At 39.1% G+C, this 17,335-nt stretch overlaps 1 protein-coding gene across 2 annotated transcripts in view; it reads right to left on the minus strand.

Moving 5' to 3' along the window:
* Positions 1-15,141, minus strand: part of SMARCA1 (SWI/SNF related, matrix associated, actin dependent regulator of chromatin, subfamily a, member 1) — a 32,521-nt gene extending 17,380 nt beyond the window's left edge. For both annotated transcript variants that reach the window (XM_054075186.1, XM_054075187.1), the window contains exons 1-14: positions 15,007-15,141; positions 12,480-12,566; positions 9,804-9,970; positions 8,777-8,877; positions 8,555-8,655; positions 8,099-8,278; positions 6,598-6,753; positions 6,225-6,356; positions 5,382-5,450; positions 4,507-4,616; positions 3,593-3,819; positions 2,907-3,028; positions 2,378-2,530; positions 815-947 (exon numbers count right to left, since the gene is read on the minus strand). In XM_054075186.1, coding sequence (XP_053931161.1) covers positions 815-947; positions 2,378-2,530; positions 2,907-3,028; positions 3,593-3,819; positions 4,507-4,616; positions 5,382-5,450; positions 6,225-6,356; positions 6,598-6,753; positions 8,099-8,278; positions 8,555-8,655; positions 8,777-8,877; positions 9,804-9,970; positions 12,480-12,566; positions 15,007-15,096 — 1,828 coding nt within the window. In that variant the 5' untranslated portion in view covers positions 15,097-15,141. The remainder of the gene's footprint in view (positions 1-814; positions 948-2,377; positions 2,531-2,906; positions 3,029-3,592; positions 3,820-4,506; positions 4,617-5,381; positions 5,451-6,224; positions 6,357-6,597; positions 6,754-8,098; positions 8,279-8,554; positions 8,656-8,776; positions 8,878-9,803; positions 9,971-12,479; positions 12,567-15,006) is intronic.
* Between the last annotated feature and the right edge of the window lie 2,194 nt (positions 15,142-17,335).

Below are 17,335 nucleotides of genomic sequence, written 5' to 3' on the forward strand. Positions count from 1 at the left end.
ACTTCAGGGAAAATAAAAAAATCACAACCTTGAACCAAGTAATAACAGAGATGGTTTTGCTTTTAGACAATCCAAATTTTATGTTTAAGATCTTATTCTCAAAAGTTAGCTGAACATTTAAGATCAAAATTCTATTTCAAAATGAAAAAATGACCAGATATTATGTAATAACCATTAAGAAGTACTTGAGAATTTTAGCGCGCCACTGATTTCAACCCAAGCCTCTGAGTATTTTTCCCAAAACTTTGATTTGTCCCAAAATTTCACTTATCCTATCTCATCTCTTCACAGACCAACAAAACTTCGACCACCATCCTTCCAGCAACCCACCCTTTTGGAAACAAAACCAACCTTCAAAATGTAGCTCGAGAACCTTAGTTTTTTACCAACTATTCTTCCAAGAGCAACTGAACAGACAAATAAAGCAGTTTTAATGTTCAGTAAATTTATGTGTGGTAGGAAGCACATCAATATAATTATTTTTATCTGCCATGCAGTGTATCTTTTTTCTTTTTTTTCCTTTGTTAACATATCACAAAAAACAATAACACCTCTTCAGCTGTAGTTTGCTTTCCTCATTTAGAGTCTTGGTACAAGTCTATGTCCACAATATTTAGGAAAATAATTTTTTTTCAAAAATTTCAGCTGAATAAGTAAATAACTTATATGTTACACTTCCTTAGGCTGATTTAGTGCACTGCTATTATACACAAGGCCTGCTTTTTCTCATTCTGTACAGCTGTACAGTTATTTAACTCATGCTTTAAGGGACTGAACAACTCTGTTGCAGACAAACATATATAGCAGTCGATACCTTGTTGTATAACTATAGAGTCCAGTCTCAGTTTTATTTCAGCTCTTTCTACAATCCTCTCTTCAACAGTATTATCAGTGATTAGTCGAAACACCCGTACTGGTTTCTTTTGACCAATACGATGCGCACGATCCTAACAAACATAAATCAATCAGTGTTCAGCAACAAAAACTCACAAGCAATAGACATTTAGCTTGCTATAGAGCAGACTGAAATTAGCATATATTTCTTGGTTCCTTGCTTACTCAATAGCATACAAAAGTGGAAAACCGGTATACTTAATATTTACCTGTTATCTACCTAGTACACCTTTTAAGTTTGGGTCATTCTATAGTAATAAAAGCACTATCTCACTGTCAATGAAGACACTAAATAGCTGTCTAGACTGCAGTTGCAAAGGGGAGATACACCACTATGTACATACACGTCTGCACTGCTTTCAAACTAATTCCTTCATTTGACATCAGTGTTGAAACTTCGGCATCCCTGGCTTGAGCATATTAATGCCATGGGCAAAGTCCATGCAGCCACAGTTTCAATAACTGTAGTTGTCCCAAGCTCACTATGTTAAAGCATCAATATGCAGCTCATATTGTACAGGTACAATACACAGCAAATGATGTCATATGACTAACATACTAAACTTATTTGTAACAAAGCTTGTGCTTATTTTCTCTGGAAAATACAAATAAAAATATTATTTTGTCCTCTTAAGTAAAAAGAGCTAAACAACTGGCCTTCAAGCTGTTGGTACCAGGATTTTCTGACTGTCCTTTAAACATCAGTCGTTAAATCTTTTAATCTCCTGCATAATATTAATTTCTTCCTGAAAAGCCTACCAAAGCTCACAAATCACACTCCTCAGTTTCCAGGAAATCTGTCTACTATTGGTAGTCAGCATTCATATCCAAAAGAAGTGTTATTCACAGCAAATATTTGATGTGTTTAAGGGCATTAAAAAAAAACAAAACCAAAAAAATCACAAAACACAGAACAAATACCTCCCAACCCAATCATGCAAGTATTATCTGATTTTTATTCCACGTGAATAGACTTGACTCTCTGATATTCACTCAAAAAGAAACAATTTTAGTACATTTAAACCAAAAATATGGGTTTCTTTCCCCCTAGCATCACCACCGAAGGATTTTATACTTCTGCATAAACAAGGCAGGTTGCAAAAGCATACACTTCCCAAAAATGAAAAATATAAAGCTGCATGCTTTTAATTCTTCGCTATTGTTTTGGAAACAGCTCTCCTACTAACTGTTGTCTTCTGGAAAGACAAAATTAAGAATAACTCTATGGATAAACAATATTGACACAGTATTTGGACAGAAGTAACCTTGTTAAATTATGAAAAGAATTAAGACTGATATTTATAGAGAAAAATCTACAGTTTATTCCATAATTCTGTTATTGCCCTTTTTATTCAATTCCTTAGCTCCTTGTTATTAAACACAAAAGTAAAGAAAAGTAACAAAAATACAAGTTCTGGAAACGCTTATATGACAGATCAATGACAACTTTAACAAACAAGTGTGTATTAGTGAGTCAACTCACCATGGCTTGCAGATCTACTTGAGGGTTCCAATCTGAATCATAGAGAATAACCACATCAGCAGTTGCCAAATTAATTCCAAGACCTCCAGCTCTGGTACTCAGCATGAAAATGAATTTACTGCTGTTGGGAGCATTAAAGGTGTCTATTGCTTCCTAAAAGAAAGAGTGTCATTGAAGTATCAGAGTTTTCAAACAGCCTTCCAATATATTAGCGGCTTTGCAATGAAATTTCTTAGAATCTTCATATCAAAACCATTTTTTATAGAAGTAAGAAACTGTAGATTTGCACAGGTGCTAAAATCCATTTGAGTCCATGAAATATTACACTCTTCATTTAGTTGAAGAACAAACGAAATCTACTTTCCCTTGGGCTTTAGTTAGGAAAAACATATACCCTTAGCAGCCTTTTTAACTGTAGCCTTTCTGCTTTACTTTCAGTAACGATGTAGCTACTTCTATAGGTAAAGAATAATTTCTTAGTAATTAACATGTAAAAGAAAAATTTCTTATTTATACACAACTTTCTCACTTCTCTTTCTTCATGTGGTGTCTGTCCATCAAGCCGGCAGTACTCATATCCACGCCACATGCAATAGTCTTCCAAAATATCCAGTAAGCGAGTCATCTGACTAAAAAGCAGAACTCTGGAACCTGACAGAATAACACAGAACATTGCTGTTGGTTCTACATTTTCAAATTAATCTTAACACAGAGTTTACTATAGAGCATGAGTAAGAATCCATGTGAAATAATCTGTACTATGCCTAACTTACTGAAAGTAAGTAAACTTAAGTGTTTCTTCTAAAGGAACTTTTCTGGTATTGATGTAATGTCTTCTCAAGACAGGTTATTTGATAATTTACACAGAAGAAATACACAGCTGAAGAAGCAGAACACTCAAAACCTTGCTAAGTATCTGATAACCGATGTGCACAAACTAGTCCTCTCATCAAAAATTTTCTTAAAGACAACAGAAGGGACGTTCTGCTCTTCCTTCCCTTTACTTCCCCATATTATTATTAAACTTCCTTGTCATTCCTGCAAGGCTTTCTTCCCTCCACAAGTTAAGATTTACAGAAAAATTTTCCATAAAATCGTCACCAAAAGGAATGAAAGCACTCACTGGAGAAAGACAAGAATGGATCTAAGCAGTTTTTGACAGAGTTTTACTTATGACGACCATTCAGACTGCTACTGTTCATTAACTGTACTCACCTTGCTCTCTGAGTTTTGCTAGCAGTTTATCCAGAACTAACATTTTACCACTGTTAGTGATGAGATGTGTGTCAGTGGTGTAAGGAGGCCCCGGCTCAGCACCATCAAACAGGTACGGATGGTTACAGCATTTCCGTAGCTGCATCAGAATATTCAGCAGACGCATCTTATCCATTTTCCCAGCTGAATTCAGGATATCAATATCTTTCATCAAGATCCTTGTGTACCTGAAGTTTTACAGGGAATTCTGAACAACTCTCAGCTTTTATTTGATATTTAAAACATGAATGAAACCAGTAACACCCCAATTACTTATTTTGCAATGTGAGAGCCTGCTCTGTTTTACATAATAATGAACTGTATTATCACGGTACTTGGAGAAAACAACTGACTGATAATTAGGATTTATAAATCCATACCTAAATATGGAAGGCAATTTGTCTGTGAGTGACAATGATCTGTCACTTATTGGGCTAACTCACACTTGATTTTAGGATTACGAAGTGGATTAAAGACAGAGTTTATTTGACTAAAGCTGCCACACTGACATGACTCCTCACATCTCTTCTGGGTATGTGACTCCCAAGAGTTTTATTTTTATTTCAGCTCAAACTTTTACTGATGCATACATGTTTCCATCAAAGGAAGAAAGTTAGTAACTGTATGTCCTTTCAAATAAAATGAAGGAAGGAAAAGAAGTTTCTGCTTTCCTTCTCCCAACCTTTTTCATTACCATTTCATTCCTGAGTTCTTATAACTTGGCATCTTTTAAAAAGCCTCAAAGACACCTATCTATAGGCTTCTCCATCTGACTGTCTTAACACGCAACCACAAGAAGAAAAAAAAAAATTCAGTGCAAAAAGCTGTACTGTTCTCTATCAGAAAAGACTCTTACTTCGATGTAAATAACTCACCATTCCCTCTGCATTTTGCTGAGCCCAAGATAAATTTTTACTTCTTTCTTTGGAGGCAAACTCTTTTCTACTTCACCTTTTATGCGACGCAACAAAAATGGCTTCAAAACCTACGCAAATTAAGATATTTTCCACAGATAAATTCACAACATTGATTGCCTCAAATACAAAAATCAACAAATTCAATTATCTGGTCTTTATTCAGAACTAATCAATATTTATTGCTGTCATGGTGACTCTTTCAGAAAAATTCTGCTAAAGTCTGCAAAACAAAGTTGTCCACTATTAGACTAAGTTCACACATAAACACATAACACTACACACAATTTCCATATTCATCCCTGTTGTTATCCTAAGAAAGTGCCAAACCAATAAGCTTATAAAATCCATTTATTATGTTTTAACAAAAGCTCTGTTTTATTTTCACTAGCAGCATATACAAAATACACCAACATTTCAAAGATAAGGAATGCAGAAGTTGTACTTCTTCCTGATTTGTTTTGCATGATGAAAGACGTCTTTTATCTCATGCACAGTAAAACAAAGGTAAAGACATGCCTACAGTCAGAGTAGCAGGATGTGTGTATCACTATACTATTCAAAATAATAAACGGCTTCAAAAAGATCTCGAAATTCTTCACTTTCATATTTTATACACAGATTTTGTCTGCTTCAAACAGTAATGTTACAGAAAGCAGCATCTGTACTATTAAGTTCCAATATTAATTCATGAAAATTCTGCTGGGCGTTTCTGTAGCAACACACCTTCAAAGTTCATCTTCTCAACTTGAAGATGAAAGGGGAAGTGAACTGTTTTTCTTTCTTTTACACTGAATATCTAATAATGACATGTGATTACAGTTCTAATTACTTACAGCATGAAGTCTTTCTACAAGTTTCTGATCGCCGAGACAATTTTTAGTGTCAAACCATGAATCAAAATCCTGTGGTGAGAAACAGCACAATTGGTACCAACAGTTTATCATGTGTAGTTTTAACAGACACATATCATCTCTCTTTCACTCCAGCTGAAGAGTGGCATAAATCTTGAGATAAATTACTTCTATGAGCGAAATAAAAAAAATCGGTCTGATTCTGTGCCAGCTCCCCAGCACGTTATAACATTCAAGTCATGAGTAACTCTGCAGACAAAATACTATTACTCTGCTTAATTTACAATGGTTTTCCATGCTCCTCACTGCAGTGTCCAAGTTCATCCCCTTAGGGCTTGTGTAATGTTGGGGCAACAAGGTAAAAGAAAGCAGAATCCTTAAGTAAATTAGATGGATGAGCAAAAACCAATAATACACAAGTACAAAAAGCAAGCAATACAAATACAAGGAAATATTAACAGTAAAAGAGGAGAAAGATTACTCAAGTCCTAAATAAAAAAGGCTTATGCCTATTTGGATGCTTCATATTATTCATTCCACATTGCTTTCCCAAAATTTGTTCCACTTAGCATAATTCCTGAACTATTTAAGTGTTACCTTTGCTGTTACTGGCCTGAGGCCTTATCTGCACTAACAGAATACACTGTTTTAACTAGGCAGAGTGAAAAAGGAAATCTACAGATAAGTAAGCCACACAGTTTATAATGAATCCAGGTCTCGCACATCCCATGTCTCTTACTAGACTGGTCATTCTTCTCTTCTGCAGAAAGCAGCCTGGGAATCAAAGTAACAAGAGCAAAACTGTACTTCCAAACCTCAACTTACATCTGCAGAATTGAAGACATCAGGTAAAAGAAAATTGAGCAATGCCCACAGCTCATGTAGGTTATTCTGTAAAGGAGTTCCTGTAAGCAGCAACCGATTTGTTGTCTTGAACTCACGTACAATCTCTGACAGCTAGAAATAAAACAAGTAGTTATCATATATGTTTTAGCATAATGAATTTTCAACAGTTTCTGAAAACTGAGACAATATCAACTAAATTTAAAGACAGTGAGCTACCCATGAAACTCATGTACCACCCAATAGCTTACAGCTTATATTTAAAAAAAATCACACCTAAAACTTAATCTGCTAAAAGCAGATTGAAGATAGTTTTACACAAAACATCCCAAGTACCAAACAATTCTAAATTTACCTTAGATTTTTCATTCTTTATTCTGTGGGCTTCATCAATTACCAGGTATCTCCAGTTAAATTTTTTGAAGACCGATTTCTCCTTAATTACCATTTCATATGATGTAACACAAACATCCCACTCACCAGGCATCATAACATCACGGATAAAGGCAGCCTAAAGTAGAACAATAAAGTTAATAAAACCTTATAAATATGAACAATTCACATGGAATTCAGTGAAACCTATCTCTGCCAACATTACTGATGCGCTAAGCTGGCACACAAAAGATGCACACCTCCTCAGTAACTGAAAGTTTCCGTAATAAAAGCCTTCAATCCTTTGTACTTTAGGCACAGACCCATCACTAGCCAAGGTTAAGCAAAATACAAATTTTCTCCTATTCAAAATCAAATATTTAATCTTCAGCATAATTCTGTAATTTAGATACACTACATACTGCCAACTGGGAAAAAAAACCCAAAACACTAAACTAACTAGTCCAAAGATACAAACCACAAAATAGTGTTTCAAAACAACCCACAAAGCCCACTCCCATCTTCTCTATTTCCTAAAGATCTCCTCCTCTGTCCCATCTGTTTTGTAAGGGATACGTATCCAGGCATACAAATCTTTTCATATGAAAGAATACCACCCACTGGAAGAAGCACTCGTGCAGGTCCCCCAAGAACTGACTTAGTAGTACACAGATCACTCCAGCTAGTGGGAGTAGCACGACTATTCAAGTCCACATCCTTGCAGAGCTACTTAAGAAAGCAGTGCTCGGTACAGTACCATCCACTAACTCACAAACACCAACAGAGAGATGAAGAAGAAAATGAGGAAATGAAAAGTTAATACAGACACAAGACTCGGAAAGCAAGGAAGGTACAAAGTGCACGCTTCCCTTCAACGTAATCTTAATTTCATTCCACTGAACTAGCAATATATATATTAATACATGGGGGTGAAATATTATCAGACTTCAAATTAAAACAAACTGCAAAGAGCAGTCAAATCAGTACAGTCAAATCTAAGACTGCCGCACTGGAAGGAATCATCCAACCATCCTCTATTTTAAGGCCTTCACCATGAAAGATGAAAAGCTCTACAGCAGAATCCTAGTTACACGGTAAGGCATGGACATAAGACAAATGAAGAGTGGGAGAAATCACATAAAAAGAAGTGAAGAAAGAGGCAAGGGCAATAAAGGAAAATTAATAAACAATGCACAATGCAAACACAAAAGACATTAAAAAAATTAAGGTGCAAAAATGAAAGAAGACTACAGAAAAAGAGGCAGGTTACGCAGCTGCACTTTGATCTCAATCTATTATTTCACCTACTGATCTGTATTTTTCCTCATAGTCACAAGCATAACTCTTTGCATGTTCAACACTAGCATAGCAAAAGATTACTAAAAAAATTACTGTAATTAAGGAATTAGTTGGGAGAATTCCACATACCTAAGTGCTAGTTTTTGACAAATAATGCACACAACTTGGAAATGTAGAGCACTTACTCTGGCATCTTTATCTCCAATAAGGCAAACAGCACGCAATGATGGAACCCAGCGCTTGAATTCATTCATCCAATTGTGCAAAGTTGATTTTGGAACCAGGACCATGTGTGGCCCAGGGATGTTTCGGTAATGCTTCAGGTAGCCTAATAATGCTATTGTTTGCAGAGTCTTACCAAGACCCTGCAGTGACAAAGAAGTGGGGGAAAGAAACCTGCTGAAATTAAATACCATACAGAAATAGTTCCAAACAATTTTCCTAATATATAATTCTGCCATTAAAGTTGTTTAAAGCAAACTACACAGCAAATGCTTGGAATATCATTTCCTTCACTGGAATTACAATTGCAGTTGTGAAAAATCTGATGCATATTACTGCATATATTTAAATAATTAGGCACTTTAATGCTGAATTTTGCTCAATAATTACCACAAAAATACCAAAAGATTACTGCTTACCATTTCATCTGCCAGAATGCCATTAACACCATTTTCATACAATGAGATCATCCAGTTCAAACCTCTAACCTGATAATCTCTTAGTGTTCCTCCTTTCACATCTGTAAATGTAAGATTCCTCTAAGTAGAAAAATACTAATTCTAAGTAGAAAATTTCAATTGCAATCTGCTCAGATTTCAATTACATCAAAGCAATCAGAAAACTGTCAATATAATACTTACATGAAGGAGACTCCTCAAATCGAATACACACATTAGATGTTTTACGACTCTCTGACAACAGCTCTTCATCTTCTTCTTGTTCTGTGCGTCTGTGACGATAACTAAAGAGAGAATCCAAGATTCGCATTTATATTAATTTCAAAAAACTATAAAATCAAGAGACAAATCATAACAGAAACAATCATCAATCTACAATACATGTGTCTTAGTACACTGACAAAAATTGTATCCTGTTAATAACTTCTTATAGTTCATTTCAACTTTAATTAGAAGGGCTGATATGAAGCCCTCTACTCCAGAGCCATATATTCTCACAAGTATGATGAATTCACTAAGGTACTTTTTAAATGAGCAACACATAAATACAAGACACGCATCACCAGTGGCCTTAGAAGCAATCACTTGATAACTACACCATTCAGAAGAATCCCATATTCAATTAAAAAAAAAAACTAAAATGCTTAAAAAATAGAGAATGCCATATTGTAAACATTCAAAAAACTAGTGGCTTGCTACTACATGACTCCTCAGAAGCACTACACGCAGGCTATGTCTGCACTACTTACTAATACAGACAGACTGGCGGAGGGACAATTGGTGCTGAAGATCCAATATCCATACTTCATGCACTTATTTTAACTTGGCCTCTCTCCACTCTGGCCCCACTGACATGTCCATAAGCAGCTGGAGCACATCAGACGCGTTTCTGTAGTGCATCTTCTAGCTCAGAATTATGCAACAGAAATTCCATTCACACCCTCCAAGATCACTCCACAATATGGACGAAAGCATGGCAAGTGGCAAAAATCAGGTAATTTACTTCAAAAGCGCATTCCTGATGCAAGATTCTACTAATGTTGATGATCAACTTGCATATACCACAGAGCTTTTAAAGAAAGCATGAAATGCCATTAATACAAAAAAAAAGTTCTGTACTTACTTAAAGCACAATCTCTATGCTACTAATTTAAGAGATACATTAAAATGCATAATTTGTTTGCAAGCATAAGTCAGAAATAAAACATACTCTCCAGCTGAAATCAAACTCTGTTTTTCATCTTTCTTCATCCGTGGCCGTCCCAGCTTGACTTTCAACGGAGACGTTGGTGATTTTTGTGCTGCAGGCTGAATAAAATGTGCAAAAAGTTCTGTCTGCTTCAGGAGGAATTCAAACCTTTTTGCTCGATCTGTTTTCTAGTTTCCAAAGTGGGGAGAGAATTAAAGAAAAAAAATAATCAAAACTTTTCTTCATAAAAGATGTATTTTTATTAAGAAACAGAATTCAGACACTTATGAGAACAACTTATGAATTAGCCAAGTCAGAGGGGTACAAGGATCATGAAATAGTTCTTGAACTGCTTCAGCTAGGCATTAATTGCTTTAGAGCATCCAGTATTAACACGTTAAATGATCCTTCATGAATACAACAGCAATGTGAAAGACATGGCAGGACTTGATAGACTTATCCCCACTCAAAACTCATAATAGTAATATAATGCAAAAACAGCTTACTTGTATAGATTGCTTAAGCCTGCACGGCACACCTGCAACTGGGAAGGGATGCTTTAAATGCTAGGGATGTCTACAAATGCTAAAGAAAAACTAAGGTTCTGGCTTATAGTAAGGAATGGAATCTTCACTTTGCTCAAATCAATGGCAGAACTTCTATCAGTTTCAAGGCTATCAGGGTCTGATCCAAGACAACAATGTGGTAGCTCTGCTTTTAGAAGAATGACTAAACAAACGGAAGCACCAACTCAATACTGCTTTCACTGAATTTTGGTGTCAGATTTCAATCATTTCGGTTTTGCCATACCAATGAGGCATATGCACTTCACTGTATAAGCACAGCAGAACATATGTCCTTCTCTATATTTAAAAGATAATGTTACTTAATTTTTAAGAAAAATACGATCAAATGCAAATACTTAACATTTTCTCTATGCTATATCTAAGCAACTTATAACACTGTACCACCGAGGGCAATTTTCACGTGATCTCATTTATATATCTCGAAATAAACTACAAAAGTGAAATTGTAGTTCTCTACCATAGCCTTTCTAAGAAATATACAAATAACAGAAAGCTTTTCTGCGTAGGTAGCACATGCAAGTAAAAGTGCTGCGGCAGCAGTAACACGAAGAGCCAATGACATGCAATTCATGATCTTGCCACACGAGGGCAACGCATTGCTTTTAATAGAGCACTACTTCCCGACAAATAAACAACTTTACAAATCTCTCCTGGAAAAAAAAAAAAAAATGTTATTTTTCCCTTGCATTCATTATTGGATGACTTGTGTAAATAACCTGAAAACCAAATAAACTGTAAATATCAAGTAAAACTTCTTTGGGAAAAAAAAATCAAAAATGGGGAGTAAAGATGTGGATATTTACAGGAAAGAACAAATCCCTTCTGAGGATCTCCATTAAACTAGCAATTCAGGGTGGTCTTAGCAAGTTAACCATAACTGGTAGAGTTCTATACTAAATGCAACAATATCTCTTTTGCCTCCAGCATCACTGGCGGGGAGTAAGTAGCGTGCCTTATTGGGTAGTAAGGGCCTGGCTCACAACTGCCCAACAGATGAAAGGTAGATTTTGAGACCTATTCCCTTTGCCTCTTAGACCTGTACTAACATTCAAATTCAGGAAAGATAAAAATTCATCATGAATTATTGTGAAACCAAGTCTAGTTATTTACTCAACTCATTCTGAACTAACAGATTTGTGTGTCTTCTCTCAAGTACCCATACAAGTAGGTATCAATTTTTCTGTGCCTAACAGCGACGCTTTTCCATGTCTTCCATGGCATCCAATCTTTTCAGACTCTACTGTAATTACTAAGCATCTGTTTAATGTCAAAGCTTTTAAGAAAAATGCAGCAAGATAGAGATCCCAGCTTCAACCAAGAACTTACTATGTGTGCCATTCAAGAACAAGTCTTGTAACATCCTCGTGGTCTCTGCCTCTTTGTAATACAGAAGTTACCTCTTTTATCTCCTCTCCAACCACAAGCTCCTTTCACTTGTGCCATGGACATACTCTCTTTTGCATTTTTATGGCACATATATTATGTGGCATATCAACATTCAAAACCTTTATGTTTTTATAAAAAGAGAAACTGGCAGCCTCAGTACTTATCTTACTTAAGCAGCAGTTTAAGGATGCCTCTGACAGGACTCGAGGGGTCATCAAATAAAACTAGAAAGATCCAAAACCAAAAGGGAGAGTTCTAAATATAAAATACAATTGAATGGGAACTCCCTAACCCAGAAAAACTGTGAATAACTAAACCTACATGAGAGGAAAAAAGCAAGCAGACAAATCCATTTGGGGTGAGAGCCTGGGGGCAGGGCAGGGCGGGGTGGAGGAACATAAAATCCACTGACAACTACTGAGATTAAAAACCTCAGACTCCAACTCCAGAAATCATACAGACAAAAAGACTTGAAAGAGCAGGACAGTATTAAACAGAAATATCGTGACCTGCTTCCTCTGTTCTCATATTCTTCACTAAATACCCACTATTAGCCACTGTGAGGAACGCCACACTGCATTAGACATTTAAATGAGCCTAGATTTGTCTTCCTTTTCTGATGCATCCTGTCTGCAGTAACTCCTTGTAACTGTGTTGATGTAGCTCAAGCAAACAAACAAATGTCACTAAAAGCTGCAGTATGTTTTGTTGTGAAAACACTCACCATCTTCTCTTCATATTCCGGGTCAACATCTTTTTCAGGTCTAGCTGCCTTTGGAGGAAGTTTGAGTTGAAATGGGGGATCATTTTTCTGGAATTCAAATTTTAAACACTTGATAAATACCAGCTTCTTTATTTACTAAAGTAAAAAGATCAAACTGAACAAACCCACATACTACAAGATAAGCACACTACTTTTTCACTTTTTTACTTTTTACACTATACTGTGCTGGCAGAGCTAGATGGGTAGTATGGGCGAGACTCATACCCAAACTTGCTTCTGTGTATTTTCCCAAGTTATAAATTGTCAATATTTTCCCAAGTTATAAACAGTCAATTATTCAATTTTGGTATGAATAAGAATACTCCTGTCTTACTGCCAACTGGATCAGGTTGGCACAAAATAGCTTATCAATTCTCTGAGCGAATTTACCCCACAAATGTGACCCAATGCATCGTCATCACTTAAGAGGACTGGCTTAAAAGGGACCCGGCAGAAGCCTCAGTGTAAACAATTAGTTAACCAGCAAAAGTAGTACTTTCAATTTTAACTCAGGGACCCAGCTGATAAGAATCTGCCTCCACCTCAGAAAAGCTTTCCATTAAAGATTAAGCCCTACCTAAGGGTTCCCTATGTCATTTAAAACACCTGACAAGAAACATGACCATGCAGCAGTTTAAAAAACTACAGAACCTGAGTACTCCAAGGATCCAAACTCTCAAAATCTCTAACTAGCCTAAACAGAACTACTCACTTCAGGCTGAGAGAGAGATTTCGATCTAGTAAGTGCCACCGTTAGTCCTAAATTGGGTAGGTGACGTGATCTCCTAAATAAACGACTGAGGACAAGAACTGCTGCTGCTTTAATTGACTTTACTGTTGTAACCTGTGCTATCAAGAACTTTAAACACATGCATTAAGAATAATTAGGACCTCTCTTATGTTTGCATACACAAAGTGGAAATGTAGTCCAAATAGCCATTAAGACAAGACACTGTTTTGGTACCACAATAAGACGATCCATAGCGAAGTGAAACAGTGAGAGGGGAACAGAGCACAACAGGTTGTATTTTATATCATTATTATGCAGCTCTTACATTATGCATAGCTATGTAAGAGACCTGTGCCCTGATGTGAATTCAAATGTCACTGTCTGAATAAAAACTCAAAACACCAAAACCTTCCTCTCCCCCCCCTTTCAGAAACATATTGACCAGTTTAGCACCGAAGCACAGCATCAATAATATCCAAACCATTCATTGCTATCAAACGATTCCTCCAAGCAGGCATTCCCTGAACACTCAGTACAAAGTTTTTATCAGTTGAGATGCGCAAAATTCTGCAGAATAAGCTGCATCCAATACAGAAACTTGTTCCCTTGAGCAGTCAGATAATGTTCAGAATTACACTGCTGTTTGTATACATAAGCAATGAAATAAAATACCAAACATTCTCTTCAAGCAAAAAAAACCTCTCATCACTTCAAATAAAAATTCTGATTGCACTAATATTAGTAATTCTGCAATTTTCTCCAAGACACATAGTCATCACTAAGTTTTTATGAGATTCATTCTTCAGGTTATATCTTTTTCAGTTTCCAAGGATACGTCAATTTCAACATTCCTTGTGTCTTAGCCTGTAGTCTTTTTCCCCAAAAAAAATACGAATGGGAGGATCCCGGCAGCCACACAGGCATTGCAGGGGGAAGGGGGTTATTCTGCATCACAGCTGCATCCAGTGGGGCAGAGAGGTTATTCTGCATGAAGACTGCAACGAGCAAAGCAGAGGGGGGTAATTCTGCATCAAGGCTGCATCCAGTGGGACAGAGGGGGGTCATTCTGCACGAAGACTGCACCCAGCAGGGCAGAAGGGGGTTATTCACAGAATCACAAGGTTGGAAAGGACCCATTGGATCATCGAGTCCAACCATTCCTAACACTCCCTAAACCATGTCCCTCAGCACTTCAAAACCACATTCTGCATTCTACACCACATCTGCATCCAGTGGGGCAGAGGGGGGTAATTCTGCATCATGGCTACATCTAGCAGGACAGAGAGGGGGAGTTATACTGCATGAGGACTGCATCCAGCGGGGCAGAGGGGAATGGGAGGGTACCACAGCTGCATCCAGCGGGGCAGAGAAGGGTTACTCTGCACCACGGCTGCACCCAGGGGGACAGAAAGGGGTTTTCTGCATCACGGCTGCATCCAGTGAGGCACAGAAGGGTTATTTTGCGTAAGGACCGCACCCGGCGGGGCAGCGGGGGGTCATTCTGCATCACGAGAGTCCGCCACTCGCACTCCGCCCCGGGACAGATGGGGGAAACACTAGGGCGGGGAGCACTGGAGGAGAAAGCTAACCCAGGGGAAAGCCAGGAAGCGGCCCCGGAGGAGACGGCGGCGGCTGTCACGGCGATGCCGAAGGACAGACCGGGCCGGGCCTGCGGGTTCGCCTGTGGGAGGGGGCGGCGGGGCCGGTGTGGTGGCCCACAGCCCGCAGGATCCTCCCCGCCCGCCCCCGGAGCGGTACCTCCTCCTCGGCGCCGGGCTCGAGCGCGGGGGCCGCGGCGGCGGAGGTGGACGGCAGCTCGCAGTCGGCGCGGGCGGTGCCGGCCTCCATTTTGCGCACGGCGGCGCCTCAGAGCCTCCGGGGTCGGGGCTGGGGGGGCGGTGGGGGGGTGAGCGTCCCCAGCGCGCCAAACGCGGCGCGCGCCCGCTCAACTCTCGCGAGATCTCGCGAGGCTCTCGCGTAAACGGGGCACGTGGTGCGGGGCTCGCGGCGCGCGACGCACCGCCCATGGCGGGCAGGGGGAGGAGGCCCCTTTCCTGGGGGTGTCAAAGCGAAGAGCGGGGAAATCAGCTGCCTAAGGCTAGCTTTGCTTAGAAAGCGAGTGGAGGAAGGAATAAATGATGAAGAATAGCAAGAAGAATAGAAATCAAACCTTGGGCAGCTTGTGGTTAAGAAAGGATGTGTTGGAACAGTTGGAATGGGTCCAGGGGAGGCTACAAAATCCTAGGGTTGGAGCATCTCCCATACGAGGACAGGCTGAGAGGGTTGGGGTTGTTCAGCCTGGAGAAGGCTCCGAGGAGACCTTATAGTGACCTTCCAGTACCTGAAGAGGGTACAAGAAAGCTGGAGAGGGACTGTTTACAAAGGCTTGTGGTGATAGGACGGGGGGAAATGGGTATAAACTGGAGAGGGGCAGATTTAGACTGGACATGAGGAATATTCTTCACCGTGACAGTGGTGAGGCCCTGGCCCAGGTTGCCCAGGGAAGCTGTGGCTGCCCCATCCCTGGAGGTGTTCAAGGCCAGGTTGGATGGGCCTTGGGCAGCCTGAGCCAGTGGGAGGTGTCCCTGCCCATGGCAGAGGTTGGAACTGGATGATCTTTAAGGTCCCTTCCAACCCAAACTATTCTATGATTCTCTGTGACTGTTTACCTAAGGAAAGTGGTTCTTTCCTTATTCTATGTTCTTGTATGGTTTGTTCTTAGATTTCAGTGCATCACGCCTTGGGGGAACAGTTGGAGACAGACGGAGACAGCTTGGCTAATATTCCCTGGACTGCGCGGGCTGCCTCATATCGAATTCTGCAAAACAAATCTTCTGCAGATTGCAAGATTTCAGACTTGCCTGACTGTACAGAATGGGCAGAGGTTTGGGAGTAATCTTTAACTGGATGCCTTTTAAGGGTGCAAAAACATTGCATGATTTTTTTTTCCTTGTAAGTATTGTCATATGCCAAAATGCTCTGCTTCCCTGTATCCTGTAATTTGTCATAAAATCGTTATCATAGTCTCAGGGCCATGGTGATTATTTCCATGACAACACAGAAAGATTCCAGAAACAAAGATTTCTGACTAAATGTATGAAGGTTGTCAAAAAGATGCAACTGCAAGAATTCCGCCTCCCTACAGTGAATAACAGAAAAGTTAAGGTTACAGGAGCTCATCTTTTGGAACTGAAGTTTTCTTAAGATCATGCCGATTTACTTAATGTTGGATTTTTAAAAATTGGGTCAAGCATTTCTCCAAACAATAGGACTGTGCTCTTTATGCGGATCCCCAACGCCAAGCTCTGTGTCCTCATCTTAAACTGGTCCTGATTCCACACAAATACACCAAGCAAATACCCACAGGATCGGGGCTCTATGAAAAGATGGATGAAAAATAATCAAAAGGCTTCGAATCCAATAGTTTGATCCAAAAGTAGAACTGTGCTTGGATCTTAGCCTGTGGTTTGCAGCTCTCCATAACAGGCTGAGTCCTAACGCCTCACATTTGGAAATGTTCAAAAGCAGAGAGATTTTCACCTCGCGCTGTCGTTCTCTGTCCTGGCTGATCTGCCTTTGAAGGAGTGCCTGGTTGTCCTGACATCAAACAGGTCATATTTATAGTAGTTTCCTGAGATTTCAGCTCTCGCTTTCTGTTATATGAACACCAATGCTGTGCTTGATGTGTTCAGAGATAGAGACCAAGGCAAATCCTGTCTTCAGCTGGTAGCAGCACAAAAAAGGGAGTAAGTCCCTGTACTTTGCCCAGGGGTGGCACCAGGGGCAAGTCCCTGCGCTGTAGATCCAGTGTTGGGTAAAGAACTAACTTTATAATAAATCTGTTTATTGGTTTAGACAAGCTCTCACTGCAAGTGATCTGGTTAGCCTGTGTCCTGCACCCACACGTTGCAGTGACTGACAGTTTCTGATCCATACAAACAGCTTCCCAGAGGGAAATGGAACTGATTGGCCCTTCAGACTATGCTCTTTTATTGTGGTTCCTTTTTTTATATCAAGAAGCAATGCAATTCAACCTGCAGTACACTGTTCCTTGGAGAGAATCAGCTTTCCATCTTTCTGCTGGCTT

Source organism: Cuculus canorus, chromosome 10 (genome assembly GCF_017976375.1).
Source record: "Cuculus canorus isolate bCucCan1 chromosome 10, bCucCan1.pri, whole genome shotgun sequence".
Lineage (NCBI taxonomy): Eukaryota > Metazoa > Chordata > Aves > Cuculiformes > Cuculidae > Cuculus > Cuculus canorus.